The 26,141-nt window shown below is 32.6% G+C and overlaps 1 protein-coding gene across 1 annotated transcript in view; it reads right to left on the bottom strand.

Annotated features, from left to right (window-relative positions):
• Positions 1 to 26,141, bottom strand: part of LOC129988983 (dynein axonemal heavy chain 7-like) — a 197,138-nt gene that overhangs the window by 136,270 nt on the left and 34,727 nt on the right. Inside the window, exons 17-25 of the mRNA XM_056097281.1 lie at positions 24,720 to 24,948; positions 22,716 to 22,769; positions 18,468 to 18,744; positions 17,605 to 17,746; positions 14,193 to 14,388; positions 13,182 to 13,274; positions 10,305 to 10,451; positions 9,188 to 9,433; positions 6,967 to 7,086 (exon numbers count right to left, since the gene is read on the bottom strand). Coding sequence (XP_055953256.1) covers positions 6,967 to 7,086; positions 9,188 to 9,433; positions 10,305 to 10,451; positions 13,182 to 13,274; positions 14,193 to 14,388; positions 17,605 to 17,746; positions 18,468 to 18,744; positions 22,716 to 22,769; positions 24,720 to 24,948 — 1,504 coding nt within the window. The remainder of the gene's footprint in view (positions 1 to 6,966; positions 7,087 to 9,187; positions 9,434 to 10,304; positions 10,452 to 13,181; positions 13,275 to 14,192; positions 14,389 to 17,604; positions 17,747 to 18,467; positions 18,745 to 22,715; positions 22,770 to 24,719; positions 24,949 to 26,141) is intronic.

The following is a 26,141-nucleotide window of genomic DNA, read 5'->3' as shown; positions in this document are numbered from 1 at the left end:
CAAAAATCATCTTTTCAATGGTACTAATTTAATATTCTTGCAAATTTTTCCTAAATTTAAAAAATATTTCTCTTGTCCAATTTTCAACAATAGATTATAATGTTGGCTTAAAATTCAAACTGTTTCAAAAATTATTTAATCGCGTAATTTTTTTCATCTTTAAAAGCTAATGAAGAAAGATTCTTTTAAATATCCGTGTAGTTTACAAAAAGGTGAAGTTGCGCTGCCATGAAATTTAAATAATACATGAACCGTACATTTAAATTTTTAATACCTGTATGATGTCATAGGATTGACCTCCTTTAGAAAAGTTCGTATACACAATGAACAAAGGAAATGTAAGACAAGATAACTCTGCTTTAATGTTCGTAAACCTGACAGAATGATGTTCATTAAATTGCACCTCGATGCCTGTTGGTCATCAAAGGCGATAAATTACGAAATCACCAAATGAGTTAGTTCTCTTTTCCTGAAAGTCACGAATTGTTGGCGACACTCATACGAAAACAAAATTTAATTAGAACAATTCCTTAAACAGGTTTAAGTTTCGAAGACCATCTTATTTTCATCAAAATGTTGAAAATTTTAGGATTCTGACATATCAAGAGAAAGCAAGTCAGATTTACCAAAAGCCTGTACGAAAATATCTAGACAAGGGAAAAGACAATTTGATTTGAGAAAAATGATTCTTTCTTCACTTCAAATTTACAAATGGCTAGAAACATTCAATTTTTTGTAATTTCATTATGTAAGGTTGTGAAAATGAGGTCTCACTAGTATGAAAAGCAACATTTTATAAATAGCTGTATAAAAAATTAATCTTTAAAGACTTTGCTGTAAAACAATAGGAACTAAAATTTATAACTTGAATTTCATATTGAACCTGTATATGGAAATAATTACAATTCAATTTTTTAAAGGTATCCAATCGAACTCTGTATATCAGAAATATTTATATATCTACCGCAAAGAGAGATTTTTCTGGCTAATTACCACTCATACTATAGTTACAGGATTGATAATAATGGTGGTGGTACTGCAGTTCTGATTAAAAATAGTATAGCCCATCATGAGATCCCTCCTCCTACACTCTACTATGTTGAAGCCACGGTGGTTGCCCTAGACGTTAAAAATTATGCAATTACTCTTACTTCTATCTACATGCCCCCTAGTACTGATAATGCTCTCTTTACTTTTGACATTGAAAACTTGCTACAAATCAGTTCGAATCTAGTTTTTGTGGCGATTTTCACGCCCAGCATATCAGTTGGGGTTGTCTAAATAATAATGCACGTGGTAACACATTATATTCTTTAGCACTCCATGCAGATATAGAAATTTTAGCTCCTTGCTCCCCCACTAGACATGGGGTTTATTCTGCCAGTACAATAGATCTTGCAATTGTTAAAGACTTTCTTTTCCCATATGAAATAGTATCTATCCCTGAACTCAGCTCAGATCATAATCCATTTCTTCTTAGCTTTTTTCTTAAATATACACTGCCAGACAGCAATAGAAAAGTTTCCACTAATTGGAACAATTTTAAACAAATACTGTCTACTGCTAGCTTCGATCAAAATTTGGATCTACAAACTCCTGAGCAACTTGACGAAATTGTTGAATATTTTGAAAAAATAATTATTGATGCCAAAGTTGCTGCCTCGAAACGACTGAAATTTAATCAAAATTATATTGACCCAAAAATTCGGTTTCTCCGAAAAGAAAGAAATTATACCAGAAAGGTCTTTCAAAACACTAGAAACCCAGTCTTCAAGAGAATTATGAATAAACTCAATAAAACTATCGAAATTCTTAACGAAAAAACTGTGGAAAATTAATTTATTAATAAACTGCTTAATGCTAACACGTATGATGGCACCTTCTGGAATTTTGTCTCATCCTTTAAAAAGAAAACGCAAAAACTTTCCGCCCTTAAAGGCCCGCTAGTATTGTAAATTCTGACGTTGATAAAGCAAACTGCTTGGCTAACAGCCTTGAGACCCAGTTTCAATTAAATACTCTTAAGCATGATGATACAGAGACGCTTGTAAATAACACAAAGGCTTTCAGAATACTCTTCCTAATTACTTTCATGATGTGACTCCACCATCTATCACTGAAATTTCTGACAGCATTAAGAATCTTAAAATCAATAAAACCCCTGGCTTAGATGGTATTAATAACAAAGTTCTTCGTAATCTCCCCCAAAATTTAATTTCTATGCTTCAACTTATCATTTTTAAAATCATGGCCATTGGTCACTTTCCTACAAAATGGAAAACAGCTGTTGTTGCACCCATTCTCAAACCGGGCAAAGATCCCACAGAACCGGCCAGTTATAGACCCATTTCGCTACTTCCCTCCATTAGTAAAATTGCTGGACACATCATTTTAAACAGGCTAAACAAATTTTTAGAAGACAATAACATCCTTTGTCCTGAACAATTTGGGTTTAGGAATAACCTCTCGACGACTCATCAACTTGTCAGGGTAGTTGAATATGTAGCAGAGGGTTTCGCTAATAATCAAAAGTCTGCCGCTGTTTTCCTAGATATTCAGAAAGCCTTTGACAGAGTTTGGCAAGATTATTTACAAGCTTATTACTTATAATATCCCTCATTATATTATCAAAATTATTTTCTCTTATTTAAACAACAGATTATTTTGTTTTCGCGTCAATAATAATCTTTCAGACTTAAAACATATTAAAGCAGGTGTTGCCCAAGGCTCCAAAATTGGTCCTATCCTTTTTTCAATCTACATTAATGACATTCCAAAACAATTTAATACTATGCTTTGCATGCATGCCGACGGCTCTGCAATACGAGCCAGAAATAAAAATCCAAATTTCATCTCAATAGCTCTTACAAGACATCTTAAAACCCTTGAAGACTGATTCACTAAATGGAAAATAGAAATTAATCCGAATAAAACTGAAGCAATCATGTTCACCAAAAATCAGGTTTACAAGGATTTCCGCCCAGTTAAAATTAAAAATCAAATTATCCCATGGTCTAAGGAATGTAAATATTTAGGTGTTATATTAGATAATAAACTTACTTGGAAACCCCACTTTATTTATGTTAAAAAGAAGTTTCGTGAACTAAATCGTAAATTTTATCCCCTAATTTCTCGAAACTCTAAAATGAATAGGGACAACAAAATACTTATTTAAACCGCCTATCTGCGTCCAGTTCTAACGTATGCATGTCCAGTTGGGGATACGCTGCCAAATCTAACTTCAGAATTATTGAAATCCAACAAAATAATCTTATTAGAAGATTCTGTAATTACCCCTGGTACATGCCTAACAAAAACATGTACGAAGCTCTTGACTACCCACCACTTAAGAAATTTATTAAAAAACTTGCCACAATTTTTTTTAAAAAATCATGATTATCACGGTAAAGAAGCAGTACTTGCTATTCCTAAATACACTCCTAATTTACGTATTGAAAGACACCGTAATATTCTGCTTTAACCCCCCCCCCTCCTTTTTGTTTTTCTGTTTTATTTAATTCTACTTTAATTTTTTCATATCTTTTATTAATTGCCCGGCAGCGTTTTCCCAATCCTTGTTGCACCTCCTATCGCATCCTGACAGCCAATAGAAACCTGAGCTTCATCAAGAAGCACCTCCCAAGTCATTTCCTGCTAATACTATTTAAGTGACTTCATTGGGCTTTCTTCGAAGTTGATCACGGTTAATATGCCTTGGTATATTAGGAATAATAATATTCTGAAGGATCTACGTCTACCAAAAATAGAAGAATTTCACAAAAATCTCTCCCAAAACTACTACTAAAAACTCGACACAAGCTCGAACACAGCAATTCAAGAAATCCCCACCTATGATCCAAGGTGCAACAGGAACCGAAGAAGGCCAAGAACCCTGCTTATCTAATTGCTTGTCTCCCTACGCCTCAACTTGATAACTGAATATCGTCAATGGCCAATTAAACTTATCTGGACTAACAAAATTTACTCTAGGTTAATTATTCCAGCAAATCGCTAATCCAGCAAAAATGATTCTTCTACCCTAATTATAATGCTCGGCATAATTTTCTCATCACCATTCACCGTCACTTATCACCATTTCAGCCGAGCGGAAGATGAAAGGCCGCCGAGCCTAGGCGCTTCCAAAGAACCCCCAACATCATTGGCATTGATGATCATGACAATTATTGAAAGCAAGGTTTACGACAAGTCTTTTCATCTACCTGAGATTAAGCCCCAACCCATGGGGCAATTTATTAAAGATGCCGATGACTGAGTTGTTTATTAAGGATAAAGAAACTGAATATCTGCAACCGGGAAAGGGATGTTTTACTGATGACAATAAAAAAAGACTGTTATTAAAACTGCTTGTGTAGAAGAAATTTCTGAAGCAAAAAATATACAATAAAGAGTTCAACGCTAATTTTTTTTAAAAAATGAAAACCATTTGTTTTATTAGAACAAAAAACAGTGATGGCGTTCGGATGGTTTTCACACATGGATAGGAACTTAATCGAGGCAGATTACCCGATTCACCAGCATGTACTGTTTTAAAACAAACCTAAAGGTGATGATTAGTACAACGAATCCATTCGGCAGGTAAGCATTTCAAACTATTCCGATAAGGCAGCGTTTCTCAACCTTTCAGTATTCGTGGCCCCGTTTTCAATCATAACTTTCATCGCCCCCCCCCCTTACAATAAAATGTATACAACAATAATGAGTATTACAATGAGTATACAACAATTATTGAGTATTTTGGATTCTGTTTTAAAATTATTTTTAACTAACTGCCAAAACAAGAGTAAAAGATAGCCAACGTTGGCGAGAAACCACATCCTGCATTTTGGACAAGCGGACAGTGAACAGATGAAGCGAATGAAAGCAGAGAAAATTTAAATATTATATTTGAACTGAAAGCCATAGATAACGTTAAAAGAATATGAAAGTAGAAAAATTCATCAATGAAAGTTAACCTAGACGGGGTGAGCTAAATTTAGAAACGGGGAATACATTTTTTAGAATAATAAAAGAAATAAAACAGAAGCATGACAAAACGAAAATGAAAAAAATAGGAATGTTTGTGCAAGGGAATTCACACAACCGAGGCCGTCTCGAGCATGTGCGGTGTAAATGTTTTCTCATAAGAAGAAGGAAAATATTCGATACGCAAGTTTCAATTCCAGCCAGTCTCATTCGAGTCGATCCTTTTATCGCTATCGAATCAATTGTGAATTTGTATGTTATATATGTTTTCGTGTTAATTGCAATTCACCATATAAAATATTCACGGCAGCAGATTTAAGCAGACTCATGAATAAATTTTTAAGCGGAAGTAAGCAAGCATTAGACTATAGTCAAGAATCAACAAGTACACAGACGAGCGTGGTTCCGAAAATAAAATCAAGGAAATATTCTCAAGAATACTTAAATTTTGGGTTTACCAGTACTGAAGTAAATGAAGAAGAAAGACCCCTGTGTATCATTTGCTCAAAATTGTTGGCCACAGACAGCATGAAACCTAATAAACTTAAACGACATTCGGAAACGCTTCAGAGTGAGTACGTCAACAAACCCAGAGAATTCTTCGAATTAAAATTAAAATCATATAACAAGCAATAACAATCATAACAATTTGCGTGACAAATTGTTTTCAATACAGCTTGACGAAGCAACGAGGTAATAAAGTAAGTAATAAAGAGGTTCATTTAATTGCCATGTTCGAATATGTGGTCAGTAGTAGAACTACTTTTCTGCAAACCAATAGAACTCAAAACATCAGCACTCGCATTATTTGTTATTTTAAATGATTTTATGAACGAGGCAAACATAGAATGGAAAAATTGCGTCGGAATATGCACCGATGGTGCTCGTTCAATGTCCGAAAGATTCCAAGATATACAAGCACTTTTAAAACAAAATTCGCCTCAGTGCACACATTGCATGATCCACAGAGAAACTTTGTCTTCGAAAGAAATGAGTCCTGGTTTGAATATTGTGTTAACTACAGTTGTAACCGTAGTAAATTATATAAAAATGAGACCCCTGAAATCGAGAATCTTTTCCGCACTTTGTGAAAACATAGGTTCAATACATTCAGCGTTACTATTTTATTGCGAGGCAAGATGGTCATCACCTGGGAAATTTTTGCAACGTGTTTATGAATTAAGAGAAGAAATCGCCATTTCCTAAAAGAAGAAAACAGACTAGAGGCCGAGAATTTTCGCGATAGTTTATTTGTGATGAAATTGAGGTACTTGGTCGACATATTCGAGTACTGAGACTGGCTATTTCTAATATTAAACCTTCCTTCGAAAAACTTTGCTCTGCAAGACAGGTCCAAGGAAGTCACTAATAATTATTAAATTTGTTTTTAATTTAGTATGTTTTGATTAAGTAAGTTGTTTTACTTCAATAAGTTATTAAATATGTCGAAATGTATTTTTTTTTTCTATGTGTATGTGTGCTTTCCTTTCAGTCATAATAATTTCTCTTTTTCTCTTTTAAATAATATTTTCTCTTGGATATTCTCGCGCCCCCCTTCTAGTGTACTTGCGCGCCCCATAGGTTGAGAATCGCTGCGATAAGGTTTATTCCTAAGGTCTTATTCCTAACGTTTACAAAGAAATTTTTACCTCTATGAGTATTATTATGAAACTAGTTCAGAAAAATATGCTTACAAAGATATGATTTTTATGATAAGAAAAATGAAAACCTTTGTTATTTATATACCTACATACATTTTTGACACTTGTAAGAAAATATGCTAATTACGTATTTGTACATTTTCTAAAATTAAAAATTTAATTATCTTAAGTCATTTTTGTCATTTTTCATTTAAATTATTTTCAACAAGAAAAAATGCTGGAAAATTTATATTTCCATTATAAATCGAATTTTTTTTTCTAAGAATTTTCGTTTTTGATATCTAGAGGTTCAATTGTACATTCAATTGTCATATTGTTGTACCTCATAATCAGGCTTCGGTATCACAACTCCTGGAAAAAGATCGGAGATGATGCCTTCGAACAGCGGAATGTCGTGAGATAAAAATTTTGGTAAATTGACGTCCAATATGGAGCGTAAAAGCTGAAAAAACACAGATAAGGGGCAATTTATTAAAATACCAGCCAAATAATATTATAAAAAATTCTGCATCAATGAATATTATAATTATAAAGGATAAATATCAATAAATTTTTCAAAAACAATTTTAACATCAAATATTTTATTACATGATTTTCCTTCATTGTTGAAAGCCAAAGAAGAAAGATTCTGTTTAATATCTATGCAATGGCAAAAAGCAAATTGGTTACAATATTCAGAAAACAAATGAAGGATACTGGACAGCGCTGTGATTTTATGTTACTTGTCTCCATTAGAAAGGTTCGTGTACACAGTAAGTAGAAATTTAAGAAAGACAATTAAAATAACACACCTTTAATATAAGGAAATTTGGTGGAATCAAGTTATCTAAACGATTCATCTAAAATCAAATATAGCAAATATTGCCGACGAACTAGCTGGTCGCTTCAAGCCGCTTGTTTAAAATCAATTAAAAAAGAAAAAAAAACCATCCTGTCACTTGTCCGATTTCATTAATTTTCATGTCGAAAAACATATGCCCCCTGATAATGGCCTTTTGTTTTCCTTTACTACGTACTTTCGGAATAAATCTGAAACACTCTACTTTAGTGTTCATTCTGCACAGAAAAAAAACTCGCCATTGTTCTCGGCTTCAGTTATAGTACCCCGGTACATATATTTTTATTTCAGAATTTGGGAATTCATTGTATTCATGGGCACAGCTGAAGTTTTGGAATAGTTCTGGTATGTTGTACAGGAATGCAATGGATAAAATGTAGCTAGCAATTCGAGCTGTATTTTTTTTTAAGAAATGGCAATCTTACATCGTTTCCATGCTATTTATTTTTCGGACCAACAGTTACTCTAAGAAGAAGATTTAAATTCTGCTTGTTCCAAACATTATTCGCTTTTGTACAGTATCTGACACGACGCAGTTTGCTTGATCTCGGTTATAAAATGATATCCGCGTGAAATGTTCTATCGTCAGGCACAGTTGCTATTTCATTCCCACTTTTTTGCCAATGACTTGCTCCGTTGATCATCCTTTTTTTTTTTAAAAAAAAAATCAAGATCGCTACAATGTACAGCTTCAGATTGCAGCAGCTGTTAATTGAGCTATTCTAAGTTGCAGCTCAACAGTTTAGGAAACTAAAAGGGCGTATGTCGACTTTTGTTTTAAATGATTGCTCTCTTTTTGCAATGCACGTTGCTTCAGGCTTCTTAACCGTATCAGGGTAATACGGTTAGGAATGAATATTGCTGATCAATTTAATATTGGGAACAATTACTTACAGCAGTACATTCATTGCAGCAGTAAAGTCATTGAAGACCAGTATCCCATAAAAAGAAAGCTGAGATCGAAATGACGTAATTGTCAGAACATTGTCTTGTCTCAGTTTAGTGCAGGTGCAGTAACATCCAGTGGCAGATTATTGAGAAAGAAGCATTCCACTTTAGAACAGAGCATTGAGTGATTACAGAATGATAGAAAAATGAGTGTTCAGCTGAAACACTAGACAGACTAGATCTAGAGACATCTAACATTTTATTTTAAAAATTTGTCTCATAAAATCGCTTATATGCTTAAGGGTTATGCAATAAAATGTGTCCATTTCTTATGAAATTTAATAATCTAACAAATAGTAGTTAGTAGCGATACGCCTTTGAGTGAAAAGGATGTGCTAAGGATGTGCCTTTGAGTGCTAAGGATTCTTCAAAATAAATAATCTAATTTGGAAAAGGTTTTAGAGGAATCCATAATGGCACTGAGTGTAGTAGATACTGAGAATGTGCAACTTCTCGTTGGATTTTACTGAATATTAATGATCTGGTCGGGTTATGTTAGCTGAATTCACATACAACTGCATTGTCAGGAAATTGTATTACATCTCACACGCATTTTTCCTTTGAATGTCAGTTTCAATAGCCCCTTCTGCCGAAACATTATCAGTTTACTGTGCGCTGAATAAATTTGGAAGGCACTGCGTGTGATGACACAGTTGTTATTTCATCCAACGCCATTCGACCACTAATTGATTTCTCAAGAATTCTGACCAATTTCAAAACAAGGTAAGTTCTTAAGAATTAAAATAAGCATACTCACGAGAATATCTTCTTGCGCTTCTGGAAATTTCAGTTTTAAATTGCCCGAAGCTGCCAAAACCGCCTTGACAGCGCGCATCCCGTAATCGTAATGATTTTGAGAGGACAGCTGCTCAGAACAGAGGCGGTACGTCGTCACGATTTTAACGGCCAAGTTCCTCGCGTCCAGATAGCCAAAAGAATAGAGAGAAATTTCTCCAATCATAGCATAGTCGGGGACCATCATTGCAACGGTACGAAACAGAACCTGGAAAAGATAAGCATTCACTCATATGCTTTGAAAGCAAAATTTTTATTTAGAGAAATGCCATGATTCTTCTTAAAGTCATTACTAAGTGGAACACAGAATAGAAATCTAATAAATAAATCAGTTAACTAATAATATTTTAACATAATGCTTACAGTTCACGAGATTTCTCGTTTTTAGGTTAGCGAACGTTGTGGCTGAGTCACGAGATGTCTCGTTTTCATGTTTTTTCGCCTTAATGTATGCATAACCAACCAAATATTTAACACATTAAAGACCGCAAAGAAATCTGTAAGACATACGCCTGGGAGAGCAAGTTTTTGGACAAACTTACACGTTCTAAGATCATCATAACTTTCTTATTTATGAAGCAATAACATGCGGGACACGAAACACGAGAAGATTCGTGAACGGTTCTTAATGTCTTAAAACAAGATACTGCTGCAAATCATGCCAAACACCATTTCACAAGGGAACATGCTTTACCAAATATCACGCTCTAAATCAGTATTCAAGTCTGTGAAATAAATGATAGTTAAAATGTAAAAAAATCTTTTATAATAAATGCATGTATAAAATATATAGTAATATTTAAGAATACTTTATGTAAATATAAAACAAATGCAAATTAAAAATGTGCATGCGGGCATCCTATTGCTTGCGAAGCATGCTTCTGGAGCGTTCAAAAATGTGCGGGCCCTGGGAGTGTTCAGAGCGCCGTGCGCAATGAGTTAATAGTCTTTAAACGGAAATATCCAATTCTAAAAATTTTGAAATCTTATCTTATCAGGAAGTGATAGGAAAATCGGTAGTGAAATTCTGTTTTTATAAGCACGAAACAAATCGTATTAAAAAAAGCACGTAAAAGTACCTTCAGATTATCCGGCAGCTCCGAGCGTCCGGCATAGCCAGGGTTCATCGTGATACAGACGTAGCAGTTGGGATTCAAAGTCAGTTCGGTTCCTTCAAAATTGAACGTTTCCACGTTTCCCCGAACAGCTCGAATGATCGACAGAATCTAACGACAAACAGAAAACTTAATTTTTTTTCCTTGCTTGAATAGAAGAATAATGTATTTATTTCAATTCTAGCTGTCAATTCATCAAAGAACGTAGTATCTGATACAGTTTCTTGAATGATTTTTATATAAAGATACTTGTACTCCTGATTCTTTTAATCAATCTAACGACGGTGTGCTTTAGTGCTATGCCAATTTGAATGCGTATGATTCTGCACACTCAAATTTTTGGCTTTTCTTCCAAATGAAAAGTCCGTGTATTTACACGACCTTCGTAATACAAGGCCTCACAACTCCCAGCGCTTTCAGCCCGTGACGTCATGAGGTTGGGTGAATTCTGTAGAAGACGGTAGTCGTTATGCCTAGATGCGTGCTGTGTTCCCAATTGTAAAAGTAATTACACAAAAAATGGCTCCAATGTTTCTGAATTTTCGTTTCCAAGCAATGAAAACACTAGAAGAGCATGAATCTCTGCAATAAAGCGGGACGATTTCGTACCAACTAAATATAGTGAGGTAAGTTTGATTTTTTTTGTACAATTTTTAGTTAATTAATTCTTTTGAAATGCGAAACATTTAAAATTATGTATAACTTCCATTTATCTTCTGTCATTTTTGTTTGCTCTAAATTTAGTTACTTATGCTTCCAATTACTTTGGTATTGTTTGCTTGAGCTAAATAAAATACTTCTTTGTTTTATTGTTACTTCTCATAGTATCTTTTGTTTATTTGTTCCTAATATTTAAAATGTTTTGTTTCTGTATCTTTTAAATTATACTTCATACATATTTTTTAAAATCTGATTTAGGCCTAATATTTGTTGCTAATATTTAGGTCTGTGCTAAACATTTTCAAGAAAATCAGTTTTTAATAGTTAGGGAAGCGTTTAATACCAGTACAGGAGAACTTATTCAAGTACCACTAGAGTGTAAAAGGCAATTTTTTTAGAAATTTTTAATAATCACCACCAAAATCTTACAAAGTACTTAAATGATTTATTGTTATTATGCTCTTATAAAAAATGTTTAAAATCATCTAATGAATAATAAAACTTAATTTTTAATTATATATATCATGACTATAGATTGTAGCAGATTAAACTTATATTTTATTCCAAAATATTATGTAAGAAAGTTAGATATAGTTGTAAAAACAATATGAATTGCAACACATAAAAAAATGGGAAAATTTAAAAGCAGCTTTAAATAGTAGTCTCCTGGACAGAGCAAAAAGAGAGAAGATAGAAAAAATCATCACTTTTCCGATTTAATTTTAAAATTTAAAAACTTTAAATCAAATGCATGGAGTATAATTCAAAAAGCAAACAAAATAATTTTTATTTGTCTAGGCACTTCTCAAGCTCCTAAGGTATGTCATTGTTCATTAATTTCTTCCAAATTAGAAGTAATTTGTAAGTTTGTATTTTAACTTTATTTAATATTATAATTATTTTCATTTGTCTCTGTGATATTTATAATAAAGTTGGAAAACAAAATGTATTTTGTTTTTGTATCTGTAAATAAAATGTTATGATTCAAATAGTGTGTGATTTTTTTATTTGTGTTTTCTTTTATTGTTTCTACAGATTGAATTGAAATTAATTATAAATGCATTGATATGTAAAATCAGATATAATAAAAGCTAATTTATTAAATTGTATGAATTACTAATATATTAAATGAAAACAATTCTTAATGTGAAAAAACAAGCTGTGGAAGTAATTCTTTTTTATCAACAGAATTAGTTGGTGTAAAATTTAAATTTTATATTAAATACATTAATATTTTATTTGAAAGTTCATAAGTAATTTGAGAAGTAAACAATTTTATGTTAATTTATAAAATACATGTATTACCTGTCACTACAATAAAAATAATCATCAAAAGCTTTAAAAAGTATTAGATTAATTTAATTTTAAGCTTTAAAAAATATTTTCTGGGAAAAAAAACGATTTTTAATAAAATAAAAAAAAATCTCCATTAAAACAAGAAAAACTAACAATAACACCCCAATGTATATATCTAATAAATTTATATTGTGATTAAAATGTTATTAAATGAAGTTTGAATGTTATTAAATGGTCAATAAGCTATAGAGGACCTTAAGATTTTCTACCATGCCGTTTCTTTTATTCACACAGGGAAAAAAATAAATAATTTTGAATTTTATGCAAGGTAAATGTCTTAATATTAATAATTATTTTTAAGTGAATTTAAAATATACCTAAACATCAAGGAAGAAAGCGGGATTCTGTTCATGGCAGCCTATCATCCTACCCGTGTGACGTCACAAATAAGTTGTGAGGCCTTGTTTTACGAAGGTCGTGGTATTTATCTACCTTCTGATTCGAAATGGAAATAAGCTTATTAATACAATTTAATTAAAATCCATCATGCCTTAAATGAAGATTTATTTTAGTTGTACTATGATATTGTGAGATTCAAATCTTTCGAAAAAAATATTTATCCAAATAGATGAAATATGACAGTCACTGATTTAATGTTAACGATTTGCCTTCGAAGTCCATCGTTTTTGGAAAGATATTACTTCTGTATTTGCAACCCATTTTGTTTTCAATTTAATCACGCACTGTAAAATAAATTTTTATTTAACATTATATAATTGATTTTTCTTCTTTTACGGTTGATTAATTAGATTTGGAATTTTTTTCATTTCGTTTCGAATATTTGGCATTCATATTGAAGATACTTTATTTATAAAGATCTCTTACCTGCTGTGCAACTACAGAAAGTACTTCAAGCTCAATACGATTGAATTCGTCGAAACAAGCCCACGCACCTGCAGAAGCAAGTCCTTTGAAGAACTACAGAAAAGTGAATCACTTGGTTTATTTCTTAAGTACTTACCATGTTTCTGAGATTACATTTCACATCAAAATACTTAACAATAATGAATTTGAATCAAATAAATGCAAGCAGAAGATAATACAATATTGCACACTTTTGCGCTTCATTGAAGAAAACTGAATATGGTTTTAGGCACCGATTAATTATCGAATTTCAAATAATACAGCGAAATTTCAATTCATCTAATTCGTTGCTGTTCTGAGTTATCGAATTCAAATGCACACAAAAAAATAAGAGGGCTATCTAACTATTGACGGATTAGGTCTTATGTCTTGAAACTTAGGGTACAATCTTAGAGAGGAAATCATTTGCCTTTTTTCACTTAGCTTCTTACATTTTTGTGTTACCCAATTCAAAGACATGCGGACATAATTCTAAAAAAAATGTGTTTGTTTTCATTTTCAGTGAAGTCTTAAATGCGGAAATGCCTCATGTCTCGAAGTAGAATGTTTTGCTATTTTATATTCTCTTAGAGCACTTTATGCAGCAAGAAAGTAAAAACAATACGTTCGAAATTCTTTATATATTTTTTTAAAAAAATGTATGTCTGAATGAAGATAGCAGTTGCTGCAGATTACAACACAGCTTTCATCAAAACGATTATTGTTCCTTATTTAACAGCTACTTGATTACTAAATTAGTTATTGTATAAATTAATCTTCATGCTTTTTAAAAGGTATGTCCTATGTTCTAACAGAAAGAACAGGCAATATTTGAATAATTAAATTTGATACATTTTAATTAAATTATTACTTCATGGGCATTCAGCCCCTGATAGCAGAAATAGAATGGGAAATTTGGAAGTCCAGTCTTTCCTAAGCGCAAATCATTCTTTCTTCCTAAATCTCTATCCATAAAGAAGTAGAAAAAATTACCTTGCCCATAGCAATATAATCCAAACCATCTGAACAGTTGAAAACCACGCACTGGACGGCGAGAGCTTTCGCCAAGTCTTTGGTGGTCTCGGTTTTGCCAGTGCCCGCTGGACCTTCGGGGGCGCCGTTTAAATGAAGGTGGAAAGCTCCAATGAGTGTGCGGTAGCAGCGATCTGTTAGTGGGGTGATGACCAGCCTAGAAGAAATACAGAAGATCACAGTCCCAGGGTGTAAGATTCCTGAAGCGCCGAAGTTTCTATTTCAGAAATAAGAAAATTCACCTCAAAAGATGCAATGGCAGGTGAATAGTAGATTGATATATAAAAAATATGGTTCTTTTTAGCTATTTATGAAAGGGAATGGGCTGAGCTTTCTTCTCCTTCAGAATAAGCCATTTAAATGAAAAATAAAAAGAATTCGTGCATTGCACATTGCACTTTGGAAGATGAAATGAAAGAAGGATATTGCACTTTGGAAGATGAAATGAAAGAAGGATATTTTAGTGGTCGGTTAATGGAATATGTAGTTTGCTTAAATGGACATTTTGATTGCTTCAACGTCAAAAAAGCCAAAAGAAAACGCATATTAGTGTACTAAAAAGTAAAAATCGCTTAAAAAAGCCAAAACAAACTGATGTAACTGCGGCTCCACCTGCATTTATTTATTCTAAATGTACATAAGAAAGAAAGAATATTTTACGTCATGCACTTTTCTAATTCTTTGATTCAACCACTTAAGATGTTTTAGGATTCTCTTGTGGAGTAGTAATTAATCAGTTATTATTAAAAAGTCATATAAATATCATCCTTAGTAACAACAATTGGCGATTGTGCGCTTGGAGTTACCGTTTCAAAACTTGGCAATATATATTTGGCCAAGGGAGAAATATGATGTTACTAAATGGCAAATTTAAGAAGATTAAATTTTGACTTAATTCTTTCTTAAAATACTTGATGTACTATATTAATTAAATTTGATAGCAAAAGTGAAAACAGCACAGAACAGAAAATATTATTACATGATTATTAGTTATTTCAGCATTATGGTGTTCGGGAAATTCAGGTTTAGAAGTGTATCAGAAACACATGCAAAATCTCATGACATATTTATTATTCAAATGATATGTTTTTCCATACTTTATATGAAACGCATATATCTATAGCGAATGGTGGTAGAGACCTTAAGATAAGAGAAATGAATTGGCGGTATAAAAACATAACTCAGAATCACAAAGTTTTTTTCTGAAGTGTGAACTTTGTCAACAACAAAAAAATATGGGAAAGAAAATCGTTGGGATTAAACCTATTTCGTTTTCGATTTCAATTAAAGATAGATTTTATCGATTTCAAGTAGATTTCAATTACATTTTATAGATTTCCAAGTTTTAATTTGAGAGGAAATATAAAGTTACTAGCTTTTGGTAACTAGCTAGTTCACTCAGATTATTGACTTTTCAAACCATTAATATGGAATAGTTATGTTATAGCGTTTATTTATCTGACAACGGTTCATCCTAATTTAAAGACTGTTAAATTTCCTGTTTGAAATTGAATTTCTGTTTCAAAGAATATTCTTCCTCTGATTTAATGAAATCTCCATAACATAACATAACTAATAGCATTTTGCGTCTCCCATTCGAATCTAAATCAAGCGCAGGCGTAAAACAATGAAGCAATCTAAAACATTCATGTAGTGATTTATTTATATTTCACTGTAACTAGTAGCAATAAGAGCGATTTCTATACCACGTGAGTTAGTCTTTTCTATTTATAGAATGCATATAATCTGAAATTAACCTACGTTCTAAAAATAATTTCCTAATCACTCGAACTCATTGTAACTTTTATTTCTGAGTTACGCTGCACGTCCTGCATTTTCCCCATAGCACCAAAACACTGCGAATTCCTTTCAAAAACCATACAGATTCAAGTCTCGGTGAGAATACTCTCTCACCGTATTTTCTCTTTCTTCCTTCCCACGGTACGTTGCACTGAGCTCGTCATGACTTTAACAAAGAAATCTTGACTATAAAAAGCAAAATTGAGCTATTTTTTTTTTAATTATGAAGAATACGAATTGTTAAAAAAAAAAAGGTCTATGAATGTTTCTTCAAAGAATATTTTACATATAGATTAGTATCGGAAGGCAGTAGTCATGTTAAATATGAGTAAATTATTTAAGGGGGAAAGCAAAACAAATGTCTATAAAGTCTAGGAACTGATAGCGTCCTTTTTAGCATTTTTTTTTTATTTAGTACTAAATCTATCGGGGGATCACTGGCAAATTTTTTGACGATTAATACCTGACCTGGTTAATAATATCCAAAAATCGAATTTATGTCTTAAAAGCGTTTTCCCCACCAGAGTTAAGCAAAACTTTGGTACAGAACTTGACTTGTAGTCTCAAAATCCATATCAAATTTGAAAGATTGCGTTTTTCAGTTATGGTTTTTACATTTTTCTGAAAGTACAGACCGCCCCTTTGTTAAAGTCCTTGTTCAAAGTTTGATAGGTATCTACACTACTGATGTTAAATCCTTGAACCAAATTCAATCTATCTATCTCTCTTTACTTTACAGCAAACGTGTTAACGTATATTTGGACAGTTGGACAAATAGATTTTTCTCAACGGAGTTTGTTCAAAATTGGATAGAAATCTACAAATTTGATATAAAGAAGGTATAGCAAATTTCAATCATCTATTTCGAAACGTTTATGAATTATCTTTGTCACAGGCAAATGGACAAACATTTTCCAAATTCAAGAAAACAATTTCGAATTCAGGAAATTCTAAAATCTGGAGACTCATCAAAATTTGGAGTTCTAATTTTTCGACGTTTACAATACTTACTCTATACTTCGTGGATGAGAAAATAAAATAAAAAAAGTCATTTACTTTTATTTGCATAATAAATAATATACTGTTCTTAAAACTAAATTAAAATCGAGAAGCGCATTGTCTGTTTGGTGGTTACTTAAAGTACTCTAAACACTATCAATAATTTGTATCTTCACAAGAAGTGTTACACGGTATTTTGATTCCATTCATTTTCACCATATTTGGTGTTATATGTTGATTTAGTGTCCTTAGATTTGATAAAATTCCGTTTTGAAACAACACAAGAAATATTTGAGGTTTTGAGCCCTGCTTAGAAGACTCATCAGTCGGCACTTAGATGTTTCTCACATCTTAAACGCCGCAACAGCTGGAGGACATTACATTTAACCTGCACTAGAACTACATACGTGGCAGGAAGAATCGCCAGAATTAGATGCAAATCTGTGCAAAATATTCCACCCGATTTCGAATCGAATAATTGATTTTTATTTGGATGAGTTGGATCCTGAGGAGAGTGAATACAACAAAAGGAGTCAATAAGGTGTTGGAAATGGACGAAGGAGACGCTCAATACCTCGGTGTGTTTCCAAGGTATTCGTACGCATATTTGACATCAGCATTAGTGATCCGCACCCGAACCTGTTCCTCCTCTTCAAGCATCTCAATGTAATACCGCAGCTGGGCCAGCCACTGAAAATCGTATTCACTCTCAATGTCTGCAAATTGGAGAAAAAAAAAGTGCTTATTCGGTCAAACCATGAAAACTAGCTACGGAAATTCAGAAAGTTATAGCACAACAAATTTATAAAAATTTCATATATTAAACATAAAATTTATATTACAAATTTAATAATTTGTAATGTAAAAGTTATAGCATATAAATTTATAAAAAATTTATATATTAAGCAAAATTTATATATTAAAAGTTTTAGCAAACAAATAGTTATAACACAGCAAATTTTTGTGAACAAGAAAAGACTCTATGCTTATTTTGTGGCATTTGTACCACAGAACCGACAGTAGCAAACATTTGAGTAACTCTCGTTATAATATAAGCATTTGTAATGTACTCACAAATACTGGAGCGCACAGGAGATTTTAATGAAGGTCAATTTTTTTTAATGAAAAATGTTTTCATCCAAAACTACAGGTAATAATACAGAATAATAGTAAGTTACGTTTTCCATACTTCAGAAATCACACTATCGGATGAAGTGAATGGGAAATACTACTTTATTAAATTTTCAGCCTCATTTATACAAAGAATAGATAATTTTATACATTTCTTTTCTAAACAAGAAATGTAAAACATGAATGTTATTTAGCGCACATCAAAAAAATCCCTATTTAACTGGGTTTGTGAGAACTGCCAATTTTTTCATCGCTACTATATTTGTCCTTTCCTTAAAAGTGGATGGGGAAATAACTCAACCTTACCGTTGTTGATTAATTCCTGCACCACATCCCGGGCGTGAACGTCGATGACGACGAGCGCACCTAAGGTCACGCGAGCCTGCTTGCTCAGCTTTCCGCGCACCAGGTCCACGATTTCAGCCAGTTGCTTGTTCAGCTTCTCGTAATATCGCTTAATGGCTGAAACGCCCCTAGCGATGGCCTCGTGAACTTCTGCTGTCCAGTAAATTTGAGACACACAGAGAACTACTTGGCCAGGCCACTGGACGATCCAGTTTATTCTAGCAATGATGGCATAGGACTGAAATTAGAGAAACAAAACGGACTGAATTGAAATGGCTACTGAAAAAAGATGAATAATTTAAAGGTTTCAGTTTGAAAAATTTCATTGTCAGCAGAGTCGCCGAGGATAGTACTTTCCCAGGAACTGTTATTACAAACAATTCCATAACACACCATTTGCCCCTGCAAGTCCGATTTAAACAGCACTGTGGTGAATAGCATATAACTCTTCTACCCGAACGATCGTTTTGGTAAAAGGTTAAGTTACTGGACTGCTAACCGCAAGATCCCAGGTTCTATCCTAGCACATCCCATACCGCTTCAGCATCAAGCCCGTTTTCAAGACAGATTGTTGCCGGAAGTGGGTTTCAATTCTTGAATCTTCCTGCCTCGACGCCGAGATTTTAAAATCAATGCATTGTGATCCACTCATCCCTTAAAATCAGCAGCTACTAGCGCCGCATTTACGAAACTCCTATCTCCTCCTATTTAATTACTGAATTTCCGCCCTAACAAATGCCCTCTAAATTATTTCAATTACGATTGTATTGCCCATCCTACATTGGTTCTGATTGCAATTTGTCCCTAAATATTTTACAATGCCCCTAACTTTTTAAATGTGCTAGCTTTTCATTCCATATTTTCTAACAATATCCATTCAAAATCAATAAAACACACTTAATTTCACAAATCTTTACAATAAAAAAATCAATAAACATGAACATTATGATAATCAAATCACTTCTTTATTTTGATATTCCTTTTAGTTCAGTCAGTTTTATAATTTTAATTTTACTTCTTTAATTTTATATTATATGTACACTTAACTACATTTATCAATTTACCACAGTTCATAATATCACCACCCTGAAACAGTAGAATAAAAATCGTCCTTTTTTTTTTTTTTTTTTTTTTGCCGAGATTAATTTGAAATTTAATGGCCCAAAACAATTACGAACATCGAAATTGTAAGAATATTGTAATTTTAATAATATATTTCAACCCCGTTTTAGAGAACAAAAAGTATAATATAATTTGCGAAGGCAATACAAAAAAAGATTGAGAAACTTTTTTGATTCAGAAAGTTCAATTTGATTGGGTTTTTTTAAAGAACATGCTCTTAATCCAACATACCTACCGTTTCTACAGGCATATGTTGAAACTCATTTCTTAAACGTCTTCAAAACTGCTTCTGTATTCGACAAAGTGATAAACACTGAATGATGAGAAGCCAAATCTCTGACTTGCATTTTCAATTGCAAAAGAAGGCACAAATTTTTTTTCCACAGAGCTAGATCCAGAGTGCAGGGAAAATGTAGTACACATTCAGTACTTTGTCGGACCAACAAAGTACAACAATGATATGATTATGAGAACTTGCATTATTATGCCGACTATGTGATAGACGAATTGTTTATTGAAACTTAGTTTTGCCAAATGCTCTAATTGATATTACAATTTTTTAAACTTTGGAATTTTTTTATATATGTAATGATATATTATTTACTAATCATATTTCAATGATACTGTTACTGTCGAATATTACGTAGGCTCTTCAATTCGAGCCATTTAGATATTCTCTTTTTTTTTTCTTTTTATGCCTGTTCGTTTATTTTTTATTCCGACCTTATTTTTTTATTTTATTTGACTTCTTTAGTTTCTTTTGCATCTAGTACTCATGCACATGAAAGATTTTTTATGAATAGCTATTTTTTAATAGCTGTTTAAATTCCCTTTTTTAAAAAATTTTAATTATAAGCTTTTTACCAATGTAACGCTACTTTTGGCCCTCACCTAATCATCATCAGATTACATTCAACGAGTGTTTGAAAATCATACTCCCACTACGAAATATATATGTATACTGGGTGTCGTAAAAATGTCTGACGATTTGAAAAATCAATTTTAAAAACGGAAGGAGATAGAAATGCACGGTTTGCTACATTCTTCTTAAAAAACCAGGGAATTTATTCCCAACAATTTTCAAAATTAGTTAAAAAGTTCCGCAATAGATGACACTGCTATTCAGTACGCATTCCGTCCTTTAAGATCGGTACTTCTACATCCTAGCGTCTGCTTCCAAAATGGTTTATTCCCTAAAACACCGCATTTTTATTGTTTTGTAGTTTCATCACCTGGACCACAGTTCTGTGGCAGCGAGGCTTAGTCTTTTAAAGGAAATTCATAGTCAGAAACAGTCTTGCAAACAGCACAATACAGGCACTGATCAAAAAATTTCAGCTTAGATGGCGCTGCTATTCGTTACGTATTCCGTCCATAGTGTATGCTCCGGAAAAGGTTTGGTGTCGTCCTCGCCATCTGACCGCGGTTCAAAATTACGAGGTCCACTCCAAAATAGCCCTAGTGTTGCTTCAAAACGGGACGTTAAATATAACCAAACCAAACCGGAAAAAGTTTATTCGCTGGACAGCGTATTTTTATTGGAGGTTCATCACCTGGACTACAGTTTTGTTCCAACTAGGCTCAGTTTTCAAAGGAAATTCACTGTAAGAAACTATCTTGTAAACAACATAATACAAGCACTTTTCGAAAAATTTAAGCACAGATGGCGCTGTATTTGGTACGCATTCCATGCATAGCGTATAATTCGAAAATTGTTTATTCGCTGGACAGCGTACTTTTATTGTTTTGGAGTTTCATCACCTTGAACACAGTTTTGTTGTAACTATGCTCAGTTTTCAAAGGAAATTCACTGTCAGAAACGGTTTTGTAAACAACACAATACGGACACTTTTCAAAAAAGGTCAGTGTAGATGGCGCTGCTATTCGGTACACATTCCATCCATTATGATCGGTATTATTTTTACATCCTACGTATGGTTCGAAAATGATTTATTCCCTAGAACACCGGATTTTTATTGTTTTAGAGTTCCATCACCTAGACCACTGTTTTGTTTCAACGAAGCTCGGTTTACAGAGGCAATTCACTATCTGAAACAATCTTGTAAACAGTACTGTTCAAAAAATTTCAGCGTACTGAAAACGTCAATACGAGCTCTTTTGAAAATTCCGGCCCCCCAAGCACAGCAGTTTCAGAGACGAATGCTGCAGTCGTTCAGCAGTTCATCCACCAGCGACCACAAGTTTCCCTTCGTCGTGTTGCGTGTCAGACTGGACGACGAATGACTACGCATCGAATCATGCGTCTCAGTCTTCACTTGTTTCCTTACAAGACAGACTCGACAGTCTCTGAGTGCTGATGACGTTAATACACGAGAGACATTCGTAAACGCGATGAATTTGTAAACGCCTGCAGAATCGATGTTAAAAACATTTGATTCTCCAACGAAGATTCGATGACTTCGTTAATCCTCTGACTACAGAAATTTTTAGTCACTATTTAGATGCGATCTTTGCAAATAAGCTCAAGTATTTTTAAAGTGAACTGATACTATATATCACACGATAATAATATGATGCAATAAAAATCTGTAATCTTAAAAATGAACACTCTAAACTGAGAAAAACGAGGGATGCAATAGAAAAGAAAACTGATTGTCAACCCGCGGAAATAGCGGGGTAAGCAGATAAAGGGTCTGGGGCATTTTGGGAACAGAAAATCTGCATGTAACATTACCTTTATCTCTGAACCCATCAAAAATCATGGTTTGGGCCGCCATTCTCCCAGAGGACTAATTGGCCATTCAAAATGCTTTGGAGAACGGTAGTAATAGCTCGTGGTTATAGTCGTAGTTTTATAGAGCGCGTGTAGAATTAATTAAATAAAAAGTGGGAATTGGATCAGGAAATAAGATAACCAATTAGAATGAAGTTAATATGGGTTAAATTACGATAAAAAGTAAGAAATTAATTAAGATTTAAATTAGATTTTAAATATCATTTCTTATATATATATTCATACTTACTGCTATTATTAAAAATGAATTTGATTGATCAAAATGCTTTTAGATACAACAAAGTTATACGATGAATAAAATTTCATAATAATTTCCAAAATTTTGTAATTACCTTATGAGCATCAAGAATGACGTTTCTAACAGATATCAGCATTACGTCTTGAACCTGAAAAAATCGTCACTATTTAGATAAAATTTCTGTGCTTTTGTCATATTGGCATTCTATATTTCTGAATCAAAATATGTTTTTCAAAAAGGTACTATAGCCTGTTTGTTTTTTTTAACATCAACAAAATTTAAAATCCTTCCATAAGATCTTTCGTTTCGAATTTATATAATTTTAAGGCAATTTTTCTACACTTTCATAATTCCATGCGACTCAGAAAAATTCCGTGTCAATTATTTGACGGATCCAAATAAAGTAGCAGAGTGGTTTTATGGATACAACTTTATGAGATATGACTATATTTCATAAATAGTCAGTAGAAATGCAGATGAAGTAATTCACTGACATTAATTCTTCGAAACAAAATGATCTTGTCGGTAAACAATGATAGCAATATCGACATTTGCAATTAAAAAAAATAGTACAATGGAAATGAAAGAATGTACTTCATGTAGAGGATTTTTTCGATGTCTCAGTGATTTTAGGCTTGAGCATGCCTTGGATGTGCCAATCATATCTAGTCCTTAGTGAAAAAAAAAATTCTAATATTTAATTTAAAATATAGTAGCAGGAGCCTGTTTCAAGTTCATATGTTAGTCTTTAAATCACCCCTCCCTCTCCCTCTCTCTTTCTCTCTCTCTCTCTATATATATATATAACGCTAATGTACGCGCAACGGAAATCATTCTTATTATATGTTATCGAATCGTAAAAGTAAAATGCAAACAAACCACCGTACGAACGATTCAGATTATAAGAAGATACATTTAATTTAACGCTTCTCTTAACTATTTTATGGGACTTCAAATTATTTTTAGAAATGTTCGGGACTTGAAGTATCACCAAAATTTTCATTCATTTAGAGAAAGAAGATATAAATGAAAACAAAGATTATAGAAGTAAACTTAACAATCGCCAAATAGGTCATTTCTACAATTTGTTACTATTGCAATTGATGTTCATATCTTCCTAAATTGTTATGCCACAGAAATTATTTTTGTATTGCCATTGAAACTCAAAAAATTATCTTTCGAATGATATTAAACCCTTTCCAGTGCAACTTTTTCTTTATTTTTAAATTTAATTTGAAACATAATCTATAATAAAATTTTTGATTTGTGAAAAAAACTCAAACTCATGATTCAAAACATTCTATCACGTGTACATTAATTCAGAAGTAGGATTTTTGTCCTTTCTTTTAACAGTAATTTACATCTTTTTATTATTATTATTATTTGCATGCACAAGCATTTTTAGTTCACTGGTTTAATTGAATTCACACTTTGCATTCTTATCAAAAAATAAGGTTAACCTTTAAAAAAACGCTGATAATTTAACAGCCTATAAAGGCTACAATGTAGGCGAATACCCTGGTTTTTCAAAATTTAATTTTAATTAAGAACAGCGATACTACACACAGAAAGAATATGTTTAATATCGCAGCAACGTGCGTTTGTAAATCTCAACTTCAAAAACATTGAAGCGTATTGCTGTAAAAATAAAATTAAAAACACTTTCAAAATTTATAAAAAAAATTCTTAAAATGGTATTAAGATAGAATATATATCATTAAAAGGCTACTTTAAAAAAATTAAAGTGGTGTAAAAATGGTTTTGTGCAATAATATGTCTTCAAGTTATTGAGAGAAAATTAAAATTTTCGATTGACTTTTTAAGGTTCGATAAATCCTTTTTTAATTCAGGTTGTAATAAAATAAGAAGTAATCACTTGTGAAGTATAGAGGCTTTAGGTAGAGCTTTTTGAACATTTTTTTCATCATTCATATTGCAATTTACAGATGTCTTATCTTTCTGAAAGAAATCTCTGCATGATCCATCGTTGAAACGATCTTAAAGCATTATAATTTTAAAGGGAAAGAGACAAAGAATTACAAAGATCAATTTTTTTTTTTTTTTTTTTTTTAAACATTTTAAATAGGACTTGACAAACCTGTAACAGCCACTTCTCGACTTGACCTCTGGCGTCCTTCGTGGAAATGATCTTCGAGAAGAACACTTTCTCCTCTTCGCTGCTCAGCATTCCCCTTATCCTCAGGTCGTCATCGAAATCGAGCGCTGCGATCCCCTCGAAACACTTCTTGAGATGAGGTTGGACCCTTAAGGGATCTTTGGTCTCGGACAAGATCTCCAGCATCTCGTCATTGGACAGGAAGAAAAATCTAAACGAATACGCAATGTTGAAATTTGTGATATTGTGCAAATGTTGCATCATAATATAATGCACTTGATATTAATTTTCGTACGATGCAGTTTGTATCTATGATCATTCGCCAACTTAAAAGAAAGGAAAAAAACTAATGCAAATCTACATTTCTGGTAAAGTACTGAATATTATGTTTCAAGATTGCTTTATTTTTGAGACGCTTTTACACGGATCTAGTGCATCCATTCCCTCACACATTTAGAATCGAGTGATTAAGTCGTACGACACATTTCGACCAAATAACTCGTTGAGTTTTAGTGTTCATAAGCATACAGACGAAAAAGATACGACTCAAAATTTATTAGAAAGTTGTAGTTTTGGTGTACTGACCACATATCAAATTTCGCTAGTCCGGTTTTTGGCGTTTTAGAGTTATCATGTATACACACAGATGGACCACCAGACACCTTAGCATTAATAGGAGTAGATAGTTTTATCATATTAAATTAATGATCACAACCTTCTAATTCATTTTATTTCTGTATCTTTTACCGTTTTATAATTATTTCGAATTTAGCTACTAGATGGAGAAGTAAGTGGTTTCATTGTATAGGTCAAAGACTCTATCTAAATCTTTGTCACTACTTTTTGTTGTGAGGATTTGAATGTTTGATTAGTGGACTCAATTATTTGCAAGTTAGTTTTTAATTGTGTAATTTGAATTTAAATAATTTAGTTGAAATTTTAATTAAATAATCACATTATTTATTCATACCAACCAATTTTGATGAGCTGCATTTTACTACAACAAAGTTATTATTTTAAATTTTATGTGCATAATAAACATTTATCATTCCAATTTTTAGCCATGCTTGCTAAGTGATGAAGCTAATTGGCGATGTTGTTGAGACTGGTGGATTTTTCAAAGTTCTATTTAATGACTGGATAGAAAATTGAGGATAGTGGGAGTAGGTACCTAGCAATGACGTTTCTAGATATAATGAGTACTTATAAGAAATAAGAATTAATGAAATCGGCATAGAGCTTGCAGTTGGAAGACTCTCCCCTTGGAGAATGCACTTTGAGCAGTTTTTCTCCAGAAAACGATGGCGAAAAATGTATTTGGGAGCCCAGAGCTTTCATAAGAATTAAAAATAGACGAAATTGAATCAGTAGCTGGGTTTGAAGGTCTTTTTTTCTTTCTAACTA

Source organism: Argiope bruennichi, chromosome 10 (assembly GCF_947563725.1).
Source record: "Argiope bruennichi chromosome 10, qqArgBrue1.1, whole genome shotgun sequence".
Classification (NCBI taxonomy): Eukaryota; Metazoa; Arthropoda; class Arachnida; order Araneae; family Araneidae; genus Argiope; species Argiope bruennichi.
The sequence above is the reverse complement of the archived record's forward strand: the minus strand, read 5'-3'. Positions and strand labels throughout refer to the sequence as shown.